Source organism: Propithecus coquereli, unplaced genomic scaffold, assembly GCF_000956105.1.
Source record: "Propithecus coquereli isolate 6110/MARCELLA unplaced genomic scaffold, Pcoq_1.0 Scaffold53, whole genome shotgun sequence".
Lineage (NCBI taxonomy): Eukaryota > Metazoa > Chordata > Mammalia > Primates > Indriidae > Propithecus > Propithecus coquereli.
In genome coordinates, this window is record NW_012151174.1 from 751,106 (window position 1) to 764,871 (window position 13,766).

Consider the following 13,766-nt stretch of genomic DNA (forward strand, 5'->3'; position numbering starts at 1 on the left):
GCGCCTGGCCCACATCCACTTCTTAACCATAACAGATCGTAGTGTTCATGGTGCTTCCGACACGCAGACACAGTGCTAGGCACTCCGCATCCATCACCTTCTTCATCCTCACAATGACCCCATGAGGAAGATACTTTCGTCATCTCCGCTTCACAGACGGAAAAGTGGGGGCCCAAGAGGCAAAGCGACTTGCCCAGAGTCTCAGCCAGCGAACAGCAGAGCTGGGATGGGGCCCAGGCAAGCTGGCTCCAGCCTGGCATCCTTCCGTGCCCGTAACTGCTGCCCTCCCTGCAGGAGCTCATGGCTGGAGAGGCGCTTGGCTCTGCACTCATTGGCTAAACCAAGCTTCACCAAGGGCCTCCTGAATGCCAGATCCCCGTACCATGTGCGACTAGACCCAGCTGGGGTCCTTGCTCTCACGGGGTTCAAAGTTTGGTGCAGGAGACGTAGAGATGGCCCCTGGCAACATCAGATGCAGTTCTGGGTCTCGGTCACATCCTTGTCCAGTTGAGTGTTTGGACCCATGAGCAGTCTTGACACTTATTTCCCTCTGTGTACTTTCATGGGGACAGTTTCCAGGGCAGGACCCCTGACCACCTCCTCCCCACTCCCTGGCTCTGGAACAGTCTTGAGGGAGTCACAGACAGGGGCAGAGTGGGGAGGGAGAAGCTTCCAAGTAAGAGGGAGGGCCCAGGTAGATGAGAATGGAGGTGGCTATGCGGGGGGGGGAACAGGCTTCTAGCTCCTTTTCTCCAGAAGCCCCCTTGAACCCTACTTGTTGGCCTTTGGGCCTCTGTCCCTCCCACCCACACCCCTCTCCCCAGGTGGTGAAGGCTGCAGCCGAGGGAGACAGAGACCGGGTCCTGCAGAAATCCCGGGACCTCAGATTCCTCACAGGCTTTGAAACCAAGGTTGGGAGACACTGGGGGAGTTGGGGGCTGGTGTCTATTGGTTGGGGGAGTGGGGAGCTGTTATCTCTACTGAGGGACTCTGGGGAAGGATGGGGGATGGGGCTTGTCTCCACTGGGGAGAGGAGAGGCTGTATGTCTATGCTGGGAGAGTAGGGAACTCTAGCTATAATGGGGGCTCTGGGCAGGAGTGGGGGGATGCATTGCTTGACTACTCAGGCACTCTGGGAAAATGGCCACCACTATGAGTTCTAGAGGGTCGGTGGCTGCTCGTGGGTCCTGGGGGTCGGGGAGCGGAGGCTGCTTATCTGTGGAGAGTGGAGGGCTACTTGTCTGTAGGAGGCTCTGAGAGGAAGTGAGGGGCTGTTTATCTGGGGGGAAATAGGAGCTGCGTGTTACTAGAGGCTCAGGAGCGGAGGCTGCTTAGTACTCTTGGGAGAGTCAGGGGCTTGTGTTCATACTTGAGGGAGCTGAGAGCTGCTTGTCTCTTCTGGGTTACATGGAGGGCTCTATGTGCATACTGGGTGCACCTGCTGTCCCCACCCCTAGGCATTCTCCGATGCCCACGTGGAGGCAGTAATGATCCTGGGGGAACCCTTCGCCACCCAGGGCCCCTACGACTTTGGGGCAGGGGACACTGCCCGCCGCATACAAGGCCTCATCCCGGTGCTGCTGCAGCACCGGCTGCGCCCTCCTCCTGAGGAGACGTATGCCCTGCACCGCAAGCTGGCTGGGGCTTTCCTGGCCTGCGCCCGCCTCCGCGCCCACATTGCCTGCAGGGACCTCTTCCAGGACACCTACCACCGATACTGGGCCAGTCGCCAGACACAGCCACTGACCGGCAGCCTCCTGACCAGAGGGGACCTCAGGGCGGATCCCTCCTGACAGCCTCTGTGGGAGATCCCAGCCCCAGTCCCAGAGCTGGGCCACCCCCTGCTGTGGTCCTCCTGTCCCTGCACCCTCTGCTCTAGGACCAGGGGACCCCCTTGGGTTTCCCAGCCTCGCCTAGCTCCCCTCTTTGGCCCAGGAGCTCAGGAAGCCCGGGGCTAAGGAATTGCCAACTTCATGGCCTATATCCTGCTGCTCCCCACTCCAAAGTGGGTGTCCAGGAATTCTAAGCCAGGGAAGCGGTTAACTTATTTCTGCCAACATGTGAGGGAGCCCTCAGCCCTCCTGCGTGCCCTTATGGAGAACCGGACTCCAGAGGGCGAGCCCCTCACCTCTGCCTCGGGTCTCCTGGTCTCCGAAACAGAAGAGATGGTGGCCAGTGGGTGCACCTCTCACCTTTGCCTCCCTCACTCTTCCACCAGCTGCCTTCACCCGGGTTCCAGCTTCTCTGTGTGTTGGGGGGGGTGGAGTTTGAACCTTTAGTCGGAATAAAAGCGGCTCTCCCCTTCCCCTAGCTCTTTTCTGTGCTCGGGGGTTGGGGGGGAGGAACTCCCCGACGGCCTCCAGGTGCAGATGGCCAGCCCCTCCCAACCCCCTTGTTTGAAAGCCCCAGCCTTGCCTGGGCCATCTGTTGCCAGGAACCTCCCCCCCGCCAGTGCTGACCACCTGCTCGAAAGGCTGTAGCAGCTGAGAAGGCCTCCCCCACACACACTGCCTCCCGGCCTCCCGGATTCCGGGCTTCAGGCTCCCTCCCCTAGCTCCCGGCAACCTCGCCTTTACTAATGGGCCCTAATGCCCCTGCCAGCTGCTTTGCCAAACCCACAGGACAGGGGGAGGAGCGGGGGCGCCGTAGCGGCCACGACCGCGCCCTGGTCCCAGCCCGGCGCCCCCGCCCCCAAAGCCGAACCGATCGCGTACCAGGATGTCGGGGTCTGTTCATTCCCCCTCCCCCTCCTTGCAAAAAGTGCCTCGTCACCGCTTCTGCCCGCCCGCGCCGGGCTGGGAGAACCGTGGGGTTCGCCGGAAGATTTGGGGATGTGGGGCGGCAAGGCGCCTCCTGCAGCAACTCTTTCCGACGCGGAACTGGAGGTGATCTGAGGTCAGGGGTCACGGAAGGGAAAGGAGCCCACGCCCGGACGGACCTAGGGTAAGGACTCAGCAAGGCTCAAGTGCGCGCTCAGCCAGGGACTGGCTAATGGGCGTGGCAGGGCGGTGGCCGCACTGGAGAAGGCGGGGCTGTATTTGCGTACAGGCGTGGCCTGCGGGCCAAGGGGAGGGGTTGGCGCCGGGACGGGGCGGGGTCTTTTTGCATATCCAGCGGGCTGCGGGCCAATGGGCGGGACTGGGGCGGGGAGCCGAGGCAGGAGGGATGATCCCCCGCCCCCGGAACGGAATCCTCCGGGGAGCCGAGCAGGCTCGCGCGTGCATCCCGCACCATCCCCCGGCCCCGGGCCCTGGCCCGCGTCAGACCGAGCTGCCGCCGCCGCCACAGCAGCAGCAGCACTCGGGGAGCCGGGCCCAGCAGGGGCCGCGGGAGGCGGGGGCGCCCGGGCCCTGGATGTCTCGCAGCGCGGCGGCCAGCGTGAGAAGGGCGGGAGAGGGGGGCTCGGGTCGGGGGCGGCGCCGCTGCTGATGTGGCGGAGGGTGGGAGGCGGCCGCGGCGCCCGGATGGAGAGAGAGTGCCAAGGCTGAAGAGGGTGGTCCTGGGTGGGGGTCCAGGAGCAGGCCCCCACCAAGCCAAAGCCCGGGAGACGGGGGTCCCGGACACAGACCTCGAGGCCATCCCTTACCAAGACCCTGGAAATAGGGATCCTGGACAGACTCCCCCCAAAAAATCAAGGACAGGGCTACAGAGATTCTAGGTACAACTCTCTAAGCAAGATTTTGGGGATGGGGTCCAAGACACAGCCTCCATATCAAACCGAGGCCGCCGGGAGGCAATCCCAGACAAAATCCCTACCTCTCCCTGCCTGAGGGGATCTTTGAGGCCAACAACCCCCTAGGCAAGGTCTTGAGGATGGGGTCCCTGGGTACACCTTTCCCACGAAGCCAAGGCCTGCGGGAATTCCAGGCACAGTCTGCCCCCAAGCCTCAGGGGCATCTTGGGCACAGCATCCCCCCAAACCTTGGGCGGCGTCCCAGGTACAGCCCCTTCTCAAAACAAGGCCCCCGTGCCCGGGACTCTATCCAGCCCAGCCTGAATAAAATAAGAATTTATCCCCCCCACCCCAGGCTTGGTCAAGGGTCCCAGGGCACAGGTCCCCTAGGCCACCCCCTTTGTCCCCAGGGCTGCTCAGCTGTCCGAGAGACAGGCCCCACCCGCAGACAATGCGCCACCTCCCCCTCCCAGCCCTGGCCCCCCAAGCTCCAGGATTCAGGCTGGGCTGGGGGTGGCTCCCCAGGGACCCGGTGCAGCCGACCAGCATCCGGGCTTCGGCGGCTTTGTGTGTGGTACCTGGGGGGAAGGGGGAAAGCAAGCGATGGGGAGGTGGCTAGGAGTGTGACCCTGTGTTGTGTGACTGGCTGTGTTCATGTGTGCATGCGCTGCAGCTGGCGACTGTGAGGAATCCTGTGTCGTGTGTCTGTGTGCGTGCTTGTGGTTGTACGCGGTGGTGTCTGTGATTGTGTCTGTGTGTGACCCCGGTATTTGTGCGACTGTATGCGTGTATGACAGCTGCTCACTGTGCAGTCCCCTGTACTTTTTAGTCTGCGTTTGAGTGTCCGCATGGTTGTGACTGTGTGGTTGTATCTGTGATTGTCTTTTGTGACCTGTTTGTGTGCTTTGGTAACTATAACTGGATACGTGACAGTGTATGCCTTGAGTCTGGGGCTGGGCATGTGTGTGACTGATGGGGTGTGGGTGGAGTTGTGACTGTGTGTGTAAATGGAATTGTGTCTATGACTCCACGTCTGCGTGTCACTCTCCCAGTGACTGAGAATGTTTGTGGTTGTATCTATAACCCATTTTACATACATGAGTGACACACAACTGTCTCTGCAGCTCTGGCTGTGCGTCTGCCATGTATCTGAAGTTACATCTGTGGGACTGGGGTTGTGTGGCGGTATTAGTGTGTATGACAGAGGTTGTATATGCTTAACCATGTCTGTGTGTGTGACTGGGACTGTATAAACCACTTTATGTCTAGCTGTGTTGTGTGTATTACCGAGTGATTATGTGTCTTTATAGTCTCGTATGTGTGATTTGGGTTATCAATTTGACTTGGCGTCTGAAACCCTGGCTATTGTAAGGGGTTATTTAATTGTGTGTGACTCAAGCTATGGACGTGTCTGTGTGTGCTGGTGCCAGGCAAGTGTGTGTGTTTGTGGGGGTGTATATGTGACTGTGGCTTCTGTATTCCTGCGTGTGACCCTGGGTGACTATGCGTGCTTGTATCTGTGTCATGCGCTGTGAGAGTGTGGGTGTCTGTAGCTGCGTGGCTGTTTTTGTCTGTGTGTGTATGTGCTGGACTACCTGTGTTTGAACGTGTGCGATTTGGTGCTGAGGTGACCGGACCCTGGTCGTACACGTGGCTTTGTCAGGGACCAGGTCTTCCTGTAAACCCGGCAATAAATGGCACGTCGGGGTCACGGCATTTCTGTGCGTACACCCAACTGTGTCTTTGTGATACGGAAAATTAAAACTGTGTGCCTGTGTCTCCGCGTGTGAGATACTCTGTGTGCAGGTGGGGCTGTGACTTTGTGCACCTGTCCACACAGGGCCGTGATTATATGTGGCCACACACTTGTCTGTGTGACTCGTGTGTCTGCATGAAGAAACAACGTATGTTTCTCTGTGATGGCGTGACATGGTACGGCTGTGTGTGGAGGACACTTGGTGACGATATTATGACCATGACACATGGCTGGGTAATGTGGACACTGGGGCTGTGTGACCGTCCATGCAGGACCACTTCTGGAATGTTTCTGCATATGTCTGAGGGTAGCCGTGCTCAGGGATAGTGGTTTCTGGGTGGCGGCATGCTGTGCCTTGTGTGTGTATAATGCACAGGGCTACGGCCATCAGTATCTCAGTGAGTGTGTATCGAAGACTGTCCATATAAGTGTGGCTGTCACCGAAGACTGGTACTGCAACCAAATGTGAGTACGCCCTACTGGGCATGCGTGACAGTATAGGACCTCGTAAAAGCTGTGCTGGCGTGACTGATGCAGTCGAGGCTCAAAGTCCACGTGCAGCTGTGGCTGTATGTGGTCTGTGGTCCGTCTGTGTCATCCAGTACCAGATGTTAGTGTGCGACAGTGGAGATGTGTGGCAGGTGTGTGTAGCTATGATTGTGTCATTATTTGACTGGGTATGATTCTGTCTGGGTGGGCCCGTGATGTGGGTATCTTGGGCGGGTGCCTGAGGAAACATTGTCATGGGGCGTGGTTGTACTTGTGTTGCTCTGGTACGTGTGCCTGGGCCCAGTTCTTTGTATGTGGCTGAGAAAATGGAAGTGACCAAATATTAGTAGCGGGTGTGACCAGGTGTCTGGTGGGGCCCCAGCGGGCTGAGACACTCTTACAAGTATGTGGGCAAATGTCTGTCGTACAGACTGTGCGTGTCTATGAACATGAACATGTGGCCAGTGTTTATAGTGGCAGCTTTCTGTGGCTGTGACCATTTCTGTGTATCTGTGCTATCTGAGGTTATGTAGCTCTGTGTGTAACCAAGTGTGCAGAGCTGTAACCAGGTGCTAGGGACAACTGTAGACATGAGTTGGCTACATCCATGTGACTGTACGTTGGTGTACAGCCCTGGACATGTGTCTAGAGGGCAAGCCCACTGTCCTCACACCATCCCCTTGGGTATTGAGGGTCTCTTGAGGCCAGCCCATCCCAAACAAATTTCCCCCCAAACACACCTACTCATTTCTGGGCCCTTGGAACCAGGTGGCTGATCTCCCTGGTAACGGTTGCCATGGCAACTAGGGCTCTCATCAAGACGCCTGGATGGAGGGGGCTGGCTGAAGTCCAGAGGTGTAGTGAGGTAGGGGACGAAGCCCCACCCCAAACAAACTTCTCAACTTCTCCTCCCTCCCTTGGGCAGGGCGGACCCGGGAGGCCTGAGCAGCATCTGCCCCCAGCCCCTTGTGGGGCCCCGGGGCCCCTTGAAACCTCCAGGACGGAGCCAGGTTAGTGATCAGCTTGGGACATAGCAAGGGCTGAGTGGGCAGGTGGGTGTGCCTAGCATGACCAGGGGAACTGTACCCGCAGCTACCCAGGCTTAATCGTATTCCTGAGTGGACATCCTCAGACATCTTCCCTGCACCCTCAGTGACCGTCAGCCCTGCTCGTTCACAGGCACACGTACCCCCAACAGCCTCACACTCACAGACGCAGGGTGACACACACTCAGACACTTACACATCTGCAGACAGACAGACACACAGACGACGATCACTTCAGATCCACACACACTTATTAACGCAGTAACGGACACCCTTAAAGATGTGCTTAAGTCGATGTTCGTTCGCACCAACACACACCTATATGTTCGTGCGGTGGGATCCACGCACACAAACACAGAGACACGTTCCCAGACAACACCCAGACGCACACAGGCACCCGCCAGGTACAGCTTCTCAGATACACACACTCGAGAGACACGCTCTTGCGCATTCTACCAGGTGACACACACAGACCCACACCTGTACAGGCGACAGCTGCACTTTCACACACAGACACGGCCTCGCAGACAGCACCTGCGGGGCCAGCCTCTCACAAAGGGCTGCGCTTTTGCAGTCTCGCGAAGCATGCTCAGCACGACAACAGTCACACTCTCGCAAACAGCACTCACAAACGCACTCCCAAGGACAGCGACCTCGTGTTCTTGCACACTCTCACGGCTGCATCGCTGCGTACGGGCACACAAGCCTGGCCTCAGACTAGACACAGTTGTCCCAGAGCGGCTGTGTCTCAGAGTGCAGAGACAAGCCACCATCCCTCACACTCACACCTCCCCACGCCTGTCGCCTGCACCCCGACCCATGCAGTTCCCAGCTCCTGTGCCCTCTGATCACCTCATTGCCTGACCCTCATACCCCTAAACTCCTGACCTGGTGACCCCTGACCCCTGTGCCCTCTAACCCCCATGCCCTCCAATGCCCGACTTCTCGTCATTTGGATCCTCGTGTCTCTTGTCCGTCACATCCCCAACCTCCAAGCCCCCAAACCGTGTGATTCATAACCCGCCACCGCAGACCTCCGTGCCCCTTCGCCCCACGTTTCTGAATCCCCACTGCCCAACTCTCGCCTTCCCCTGCCACGTGCTGTCTCCTTTCCCGGTGTCCCCTGACTCGAGCTGCTGATCCCGTGTCCTCTGACCCAGTAACCCCACTCTCGTGTTATCTGACCTTATGCTCCCCGAGCGCCGTGTCCGTCCCGGTTGAGCCCCATACCTTCTGACCTCCGCCCTTGACCCACACTCCTGTCCTATGTCACCAGACGGGGCAGGCACCATGAACAAGTTACGGCAGAGCCTGCGGCGGAGGAAGCCAGCCTACGTGCCGGAGGCGTCGCGCCCGCACCAGTGGCAGGCGGACGAGGATGCGGTGCGCAAGGGCACGTGCAGCTTCCCGGTCAGGGTGAGTGGGCGGGCGCACGGTGGCGGGCGCACGGTGGCGGGCTTGGGCTCGTCGTGGGCTCTGGGCAAGATTGCTATGGCAAGAGACTTCCCTTTCTCAAAGGCCTGTGGAGCGTGCTGGGGCTCCTTTGAAGTTGGTATTAAAGCCAGGACATATTCTCTGTACCAGGAAACTATCACTCCCTAGGGGACATCATGTCAGGGGTCTCCGTATTGCGTGGGGGTTCACAGTTTCCAGTGGTGAAACCTCCCCTGGAAGGTCGCATAAGCTGCATGGCATTTGCAAAGCGCTCTGCTGTCAAGGGCTTTCGGGTGTAGACAAACACCACCCTACAACGTAGGCTACACTTTTGGGAGGGAGACAGCAGGATTCGGTCATGGGCTGTGGACCTCAGCTCCCCCTGGCTGGGCAACAGCTGACGATGATCACAGCCCCTCCACCATACTTTCCCTTCCTCCGGAAGCAGACCCTGTGTCAGGGGCTCCTTTGGGAGGCGCAGGAAGCGCTAGTGGGAGTGAGGAAGGGAAGGCAGCCAGCAAGGGTGTGTTACAAAACTGCTGCTGTGGGCAGCTGAGCTTCCCACGGGGGGAGTCACCCCACCGACAGGTGAGGGGGCTGGGGCTGGAGTAGCCCGCCTCCCATCAGTCATTGCAGGGCACTGGCCCGCACTCCTTCTACCTGCTTTAGGGTGGGCAGAGCAGCTTTCTGTGGCCTGGGGCCCGTCCTCAGGCACAGACATGCAAATAGTGGCTTTCAGAAGGACCATGGTGCAGGGTTAAGGCCCGGGGATAGAACCGGACAAAAACTGCTGCTCCATGCCATGCTTCAGTTTCTCATCTGCACCCCGGGACTAGGAATGGGGTGGCCCCCTTGTAGAGTTGACATACAGAATAAATGAATACGTACCAGGTGCTCAGAATATTGTCCGACGTGTGGCGGATGCTTGGTGAACACTGGGATTGTTGATTACTGTGCTATTTCATCCCTCACCCAAGTACCTGGGCCACGTGGAGGTGGAGGAGTCCCGGGGGATGCACGTGTGCGAAGAGGCTGTGAAGAAGCTGAAGGCGGTGAGTAAGGCCGGAGCGAGGGAGGGGGCGAGGGCAGAGAGGACAAGGCAGCCCCGACCTGACCAGGGCCCTCCGTCCCCCTCCCTCACCCCAGATGGGCCGAAAGTCCGTGAAGTCTGTCCTGTGGGTATCAGCCGATGGGCTCCGAGTGGTGGATGACAAGACCAAGGTAGGAGGCCGATGGGGGTGGGGGTGGACACCAGGGGGCCCCTCTCTTCACCCTGTTCAAATGGGGACCAAGAACAGCTTCCCGCCCCCTCTGGGATATCCCTCCCTCAGGGACCTTCTAGACTACGCCATGTGCTCATTTCATAGTCAGAGTTGGAGACTGAGTGCCGTGGTTGTTGGTGAGCTGGTAGGGATAGTGGCTGAGAGCACAGACTGGAGCAGCCGCCTCAGCTCTGATCCCAGCTTGGGGACCCTGGGCACAAGATTTGGGCCTTGTTAGGTCATCTAAAATAGGCGGACAATAACAGCCCCTACCATTGTATGAGAAAGTATGCGCGAATGGTTTCAGATGGTGCCTGGCACGTGGTGAGCACGCAGATCATGGAATGTTAGCTGTTCTGTGTTTATGGTCGGTCTACACAGCCAGATGGAAGCACCGCGAGGCCAGGCTCTGGATATCCCTTTGCTCACCGCTGAATCCCCTGCCCGGAGACAGCCCTAGGAGGTGCCAGGACATGCTGAGAGTTGGGTTAATGGCAGAACAGGATCACCGTATTTGCAGGCAGTTCCCTCAGCCTGAGATACTGTTCCCTGCCTTTTTGCCTAGTTTAACCTCCTCTGGGAAGCTTTGTCTGACTTGCCCCCATGTTGGCTTTCTCCATCCTGGCCCCGACCCTTCTGCCTGTGTCCCCCCATCCCGGTCCTGACTCCTCGGCCCACACCTCCCTCATTACAGCCTGGCCGTGACTCTGGGTGGTCTCCATCTCATGATGGGTCTGACCTCCCCACTGAACTGGGAGCTCCCTGCAGGCAGGGACCATGTCTGTCTCAGTGACTCCTGGGTCCCCACCCCACTCAGGACCGGATTTCAGCAGACACTAAGGGAATGTTGAATGAATACATGAAAGACAGTTCACACTCCTCTCCTGGCCTCCCTGTCCACTCCTAGGACCTGCTGGTAGACCAGACCATCGAAAAGGTCTCCTTCTGTGCTCCTGACCGCAACCTGGACAAAGCTTTCTCCTACATCTGTCGTGACGGGACCACCCGCCGCTGGATCTGCCACTGTTTCCTGGCGCTCAAGGACTCTGTGAGTGTCGCCACAGCTGGCCAGCCCTTCTCTCCCGTGTCCTGCATCCCAGCTCCACCTCGGTGTCCCAGCCCCACCCCGCGGGCCGTGTGGATTCAGGCAACTCACTTGCCTCCCTGTGCCCAGTTTCCTTATCTGGAGAAGAGGGTGTACTCACAGTTCCTAACTCAGAGGATTACTGTGGGACTCGAGCGGGTTAATACAGGGTGTTTAGAACAATGCCTGGCACGTCTGAATCACGCAGCAGCAGCGCAGCACACAGTAACGCACGGACTGCCAGGGCGCAGATCCATGAATTTTTGCATAAGTAAAAACCCCACCCAGGTCAACTTAAAGGGACTATCTTGACCCCAGCAGGCTCCCTCGGGTCCTTCTCAAACAACACCCCACACAGCACCCACTTCATTCAGCCTCAATTCATTTTGCTTGTGGTTCTTAATAATTTAGGGGAGTCAGGGTCCCCTCTGAGAATCTGATGAAAGTGACACACGGACCGTCTTCTGAGAAGCATTCGTGCAGTTAAGGTACTGAGGCTTGTGTCAGAAAACCCCCAGATACCAGTGGTTTCAGTGAAATAGAAGTTTGTCTCTGTTTCACGTGAAGGAAACCTAAAGGCAGTCAGTGTGGCATTGGTGTGGCACCTCTGTGTTCGTCAGGAGCTACGGTTCCTTTCAACTTGTTGCTCCTCCAGAGTAGAGCTTCCATTCTGTGATTCAAGATGGATGCATATGTTCCAGCCATCACGTCTCCATTCCAGCCAGCACAAAGGAGGGAGGCATGAAGAAGGGCATATCCTGTCCTTTTCGGGCTGCATGTAGCCCTTTACTTACATCCTATTGGCCAGAACCTAGTCACATGGACATTCCTAGTTACAAAAGATGGTGGAAAATGTAGGCTTTATTCTGCCCTGTGCCCTGGTCCCCGACCTCAGACTCCATAAAACTCTGGTAGGAAGCCACAGTCTCTGTCCGCTACATTAGCCTGTGTTTGGTTGCTAGCAACAGAAATTAATCTGATTAACTTAAACCCAGCATGAGATTAATGGAAGGATATGAGGAATGTCACAAAACTGAAGGACAGTTGGAAGCATTGAGTCTGAGAAAGGGCAGAGAGCAAGGCAGCCTTGCACACTGCATGACTGGGCAGTTTCTTTAGGGCACCCCTGCAGAAGAAATTCTGCAACACGCTGGGTTCAAATTCCAACAGGAGGGTATGGGATTAGCCTAGCTTGAGTCACTGTCTTCCCATTGGCCAGGGGAGGGTGGAGCACCCAGACTGACTTATACAGTGTTGAAGTGGAGTTCCCTCACAGGGAAAGTGGGGTGTTGTTATCAAAAGCAGGAGGAATGGCTGCTGGCCAGAATAAATAAGACCCACCCATCACGGGCCCTAACAGCCTCCACTCAAGCATTTCCCATCTTCCTCTTCATTTTTCAGAAATCCCCACTCCAAAAAGCTCTGAGCCTCCGAAACTAATCAGTATCCCCAACCTCCCTACTCACACATTTCAGAGCTGAAACCAGATAGCAGACGTGGAAAAGAAATTTGAGCATGGCAGTGTCGATTAGTCACTATTGATTAGTACCTGCCAGAGGCTGGTGTGGAGGTATTAGGAACCCCAGAACCCGTAGGAACTTCTGTTTCCTGAGCATGGCACAGCGGATAGTAGTTGTATCAGTAATCTATTGCTGCATAACAAATTGCTCCAAAACTTTGTGGCTTAAAGTTAGAGTCATTTCTTATCTTTCATGGTTTCTGTGGGTTAGGAATCTGGGAAAGGTTCAGCTGGGCTGTTCTGGCTCCAGGGTCTCTCATGATGTTGCAATCAGATGGTGTCTGGAGCTGTAACACCAGGAGGATAGCTGGACACTCTCTTTCTTCCTGTAGTCTCAGGACCTCTCCACAGGGTCTTTGCAGCATGGAGGCTTCAGGATAGCTCAGGGGTCCAAAGCGAGTAGACAGAGAGAGAGAGAGAGAGTGTGTTTGAGTGTGAGCATGTAAAAGCAAGAGCAAGCACACTCACAAGCCAGGAGGAAGCTGTATTGCCATTTTAGACTTGGTCTTGGAAATCAGACAGCATGGCTTCTCTGGTACTGTCTTTGTCCAGGCAGTCACAGAGATCTTCCCAGGTCTTCCCTGGTTAAGGGCAGAGGACATAGACTCCACCTCTAATGGGAGAGTCACAAGGTTCTAGAAGAGCCTGTGGGGCCAGAAATTAGTTGCAACTATTTTTGGAAAACACACTGCCAAATGGTTAGTAGCTGGCTAGTGTAGATTCAGTGTCAAACTATCTGGTTGTGGGACCTTAGGTACAGGTGACTTCTCCTCTCTGGGAATAATAGTGGCTTCTCACAAGTTTGTGGGGAAGCATTCATTGTGATCGTCCACAGAGAGTTGTAAACAGAGTCCTGTAATAAGTGTTCAACAAATAGGAACAGTTGCTATCATTTGGAAACCCTTTGGGGAAGAAACTCAAAGCCAGAAAAGAGCAGGACCATCCTCTGGGTAAAGAGTGTGACATTGGATGAATTCCTCCCTAATTCTGAGGAAGTAGGAAGTTTTAAGCATTAAGCACTGGAATTCCCAGGATTCCTCAAGTTTAACTTTTTTTTCTTTTTGAGGTGAAATTTTTTTTTTTTCCTTCTCCATTTCCAATTTGGATACCTTTTCTTTCTTTTTATTGTCTAGTTATTCTGGCTAGAATTTCTAGTACAATGTTGAAAAGAAGTGAGGAAAACGAGTATCCTTGTCTCGTTTCTGATCTTCGGGGGAAAGTTTTCATTTTTTCCCCATTGAGTATGATGTTAGTTGTGGGGTTTTCATAAAAGTCCCTTTTCAGCTTGAGGAAGTTCTCTTCTGTTCCTAGTTTGTTGAGTGTTTTTATCATAAAAGGGTATTGGATTTTGTTCAATGCTTTTTCTGCGCCAATTAAGATGGTTAATTTTTTTTCCCCTTCATGTGGTTTTTTTTTTCCTATTAATGTTTTTCCCTATTACACTGATTGATTTTCATATGTTGAACCAACCTTGCATTCCTGGGATAAATCCCACTTGGTCAT

At 55.8% G+C, this 13,766-nt stretch overlaps 1 protein-coding gene across 2 annotated transcripts in view; it reads left to right on the forward strand.

The window, feature by feature from the left end:
• The window catches only part of LOC105820551 (aarF domain-containing protein kinase 4), a 48,830-nt gene that overhangs the window by 15,151 nt on the left and 19,913 nt on the right, over window positions 1-13,766 (forward strand). Inside the window, exons 14-19 of one of the 2 annotated variants that reach the window (XM_012657047.1) lie at window positions 825-911; window positions 6,844-6,928; window positions 8,241-8,380; window positions 9,376-9,450; window positions 9,545-9,619; window positions 10,568-10,708. In XM_012657047.1, the coding sequence (XP_012512501.1) occupies window positions 825-911; window positions 6,844-6,928; window positions 8,241-8,380; window positions 9,376-9,450; window positions 9,545-9,619; window positions 10,568-10,708 (603 nt within the window). Of the gene's footprint in view, window positions 1-824; window positions 912-1,457; window positions 2,307-6,843; window positions 6,929-8,240; window positions 8,381-9,375; window positions 9,451-9,544; window positions 9,620-10,567; window positions 10,709-13,766 lie in introns of those variants that run through there. The other variant, XM_012657046.1, reaches the window with a different exon arrangement.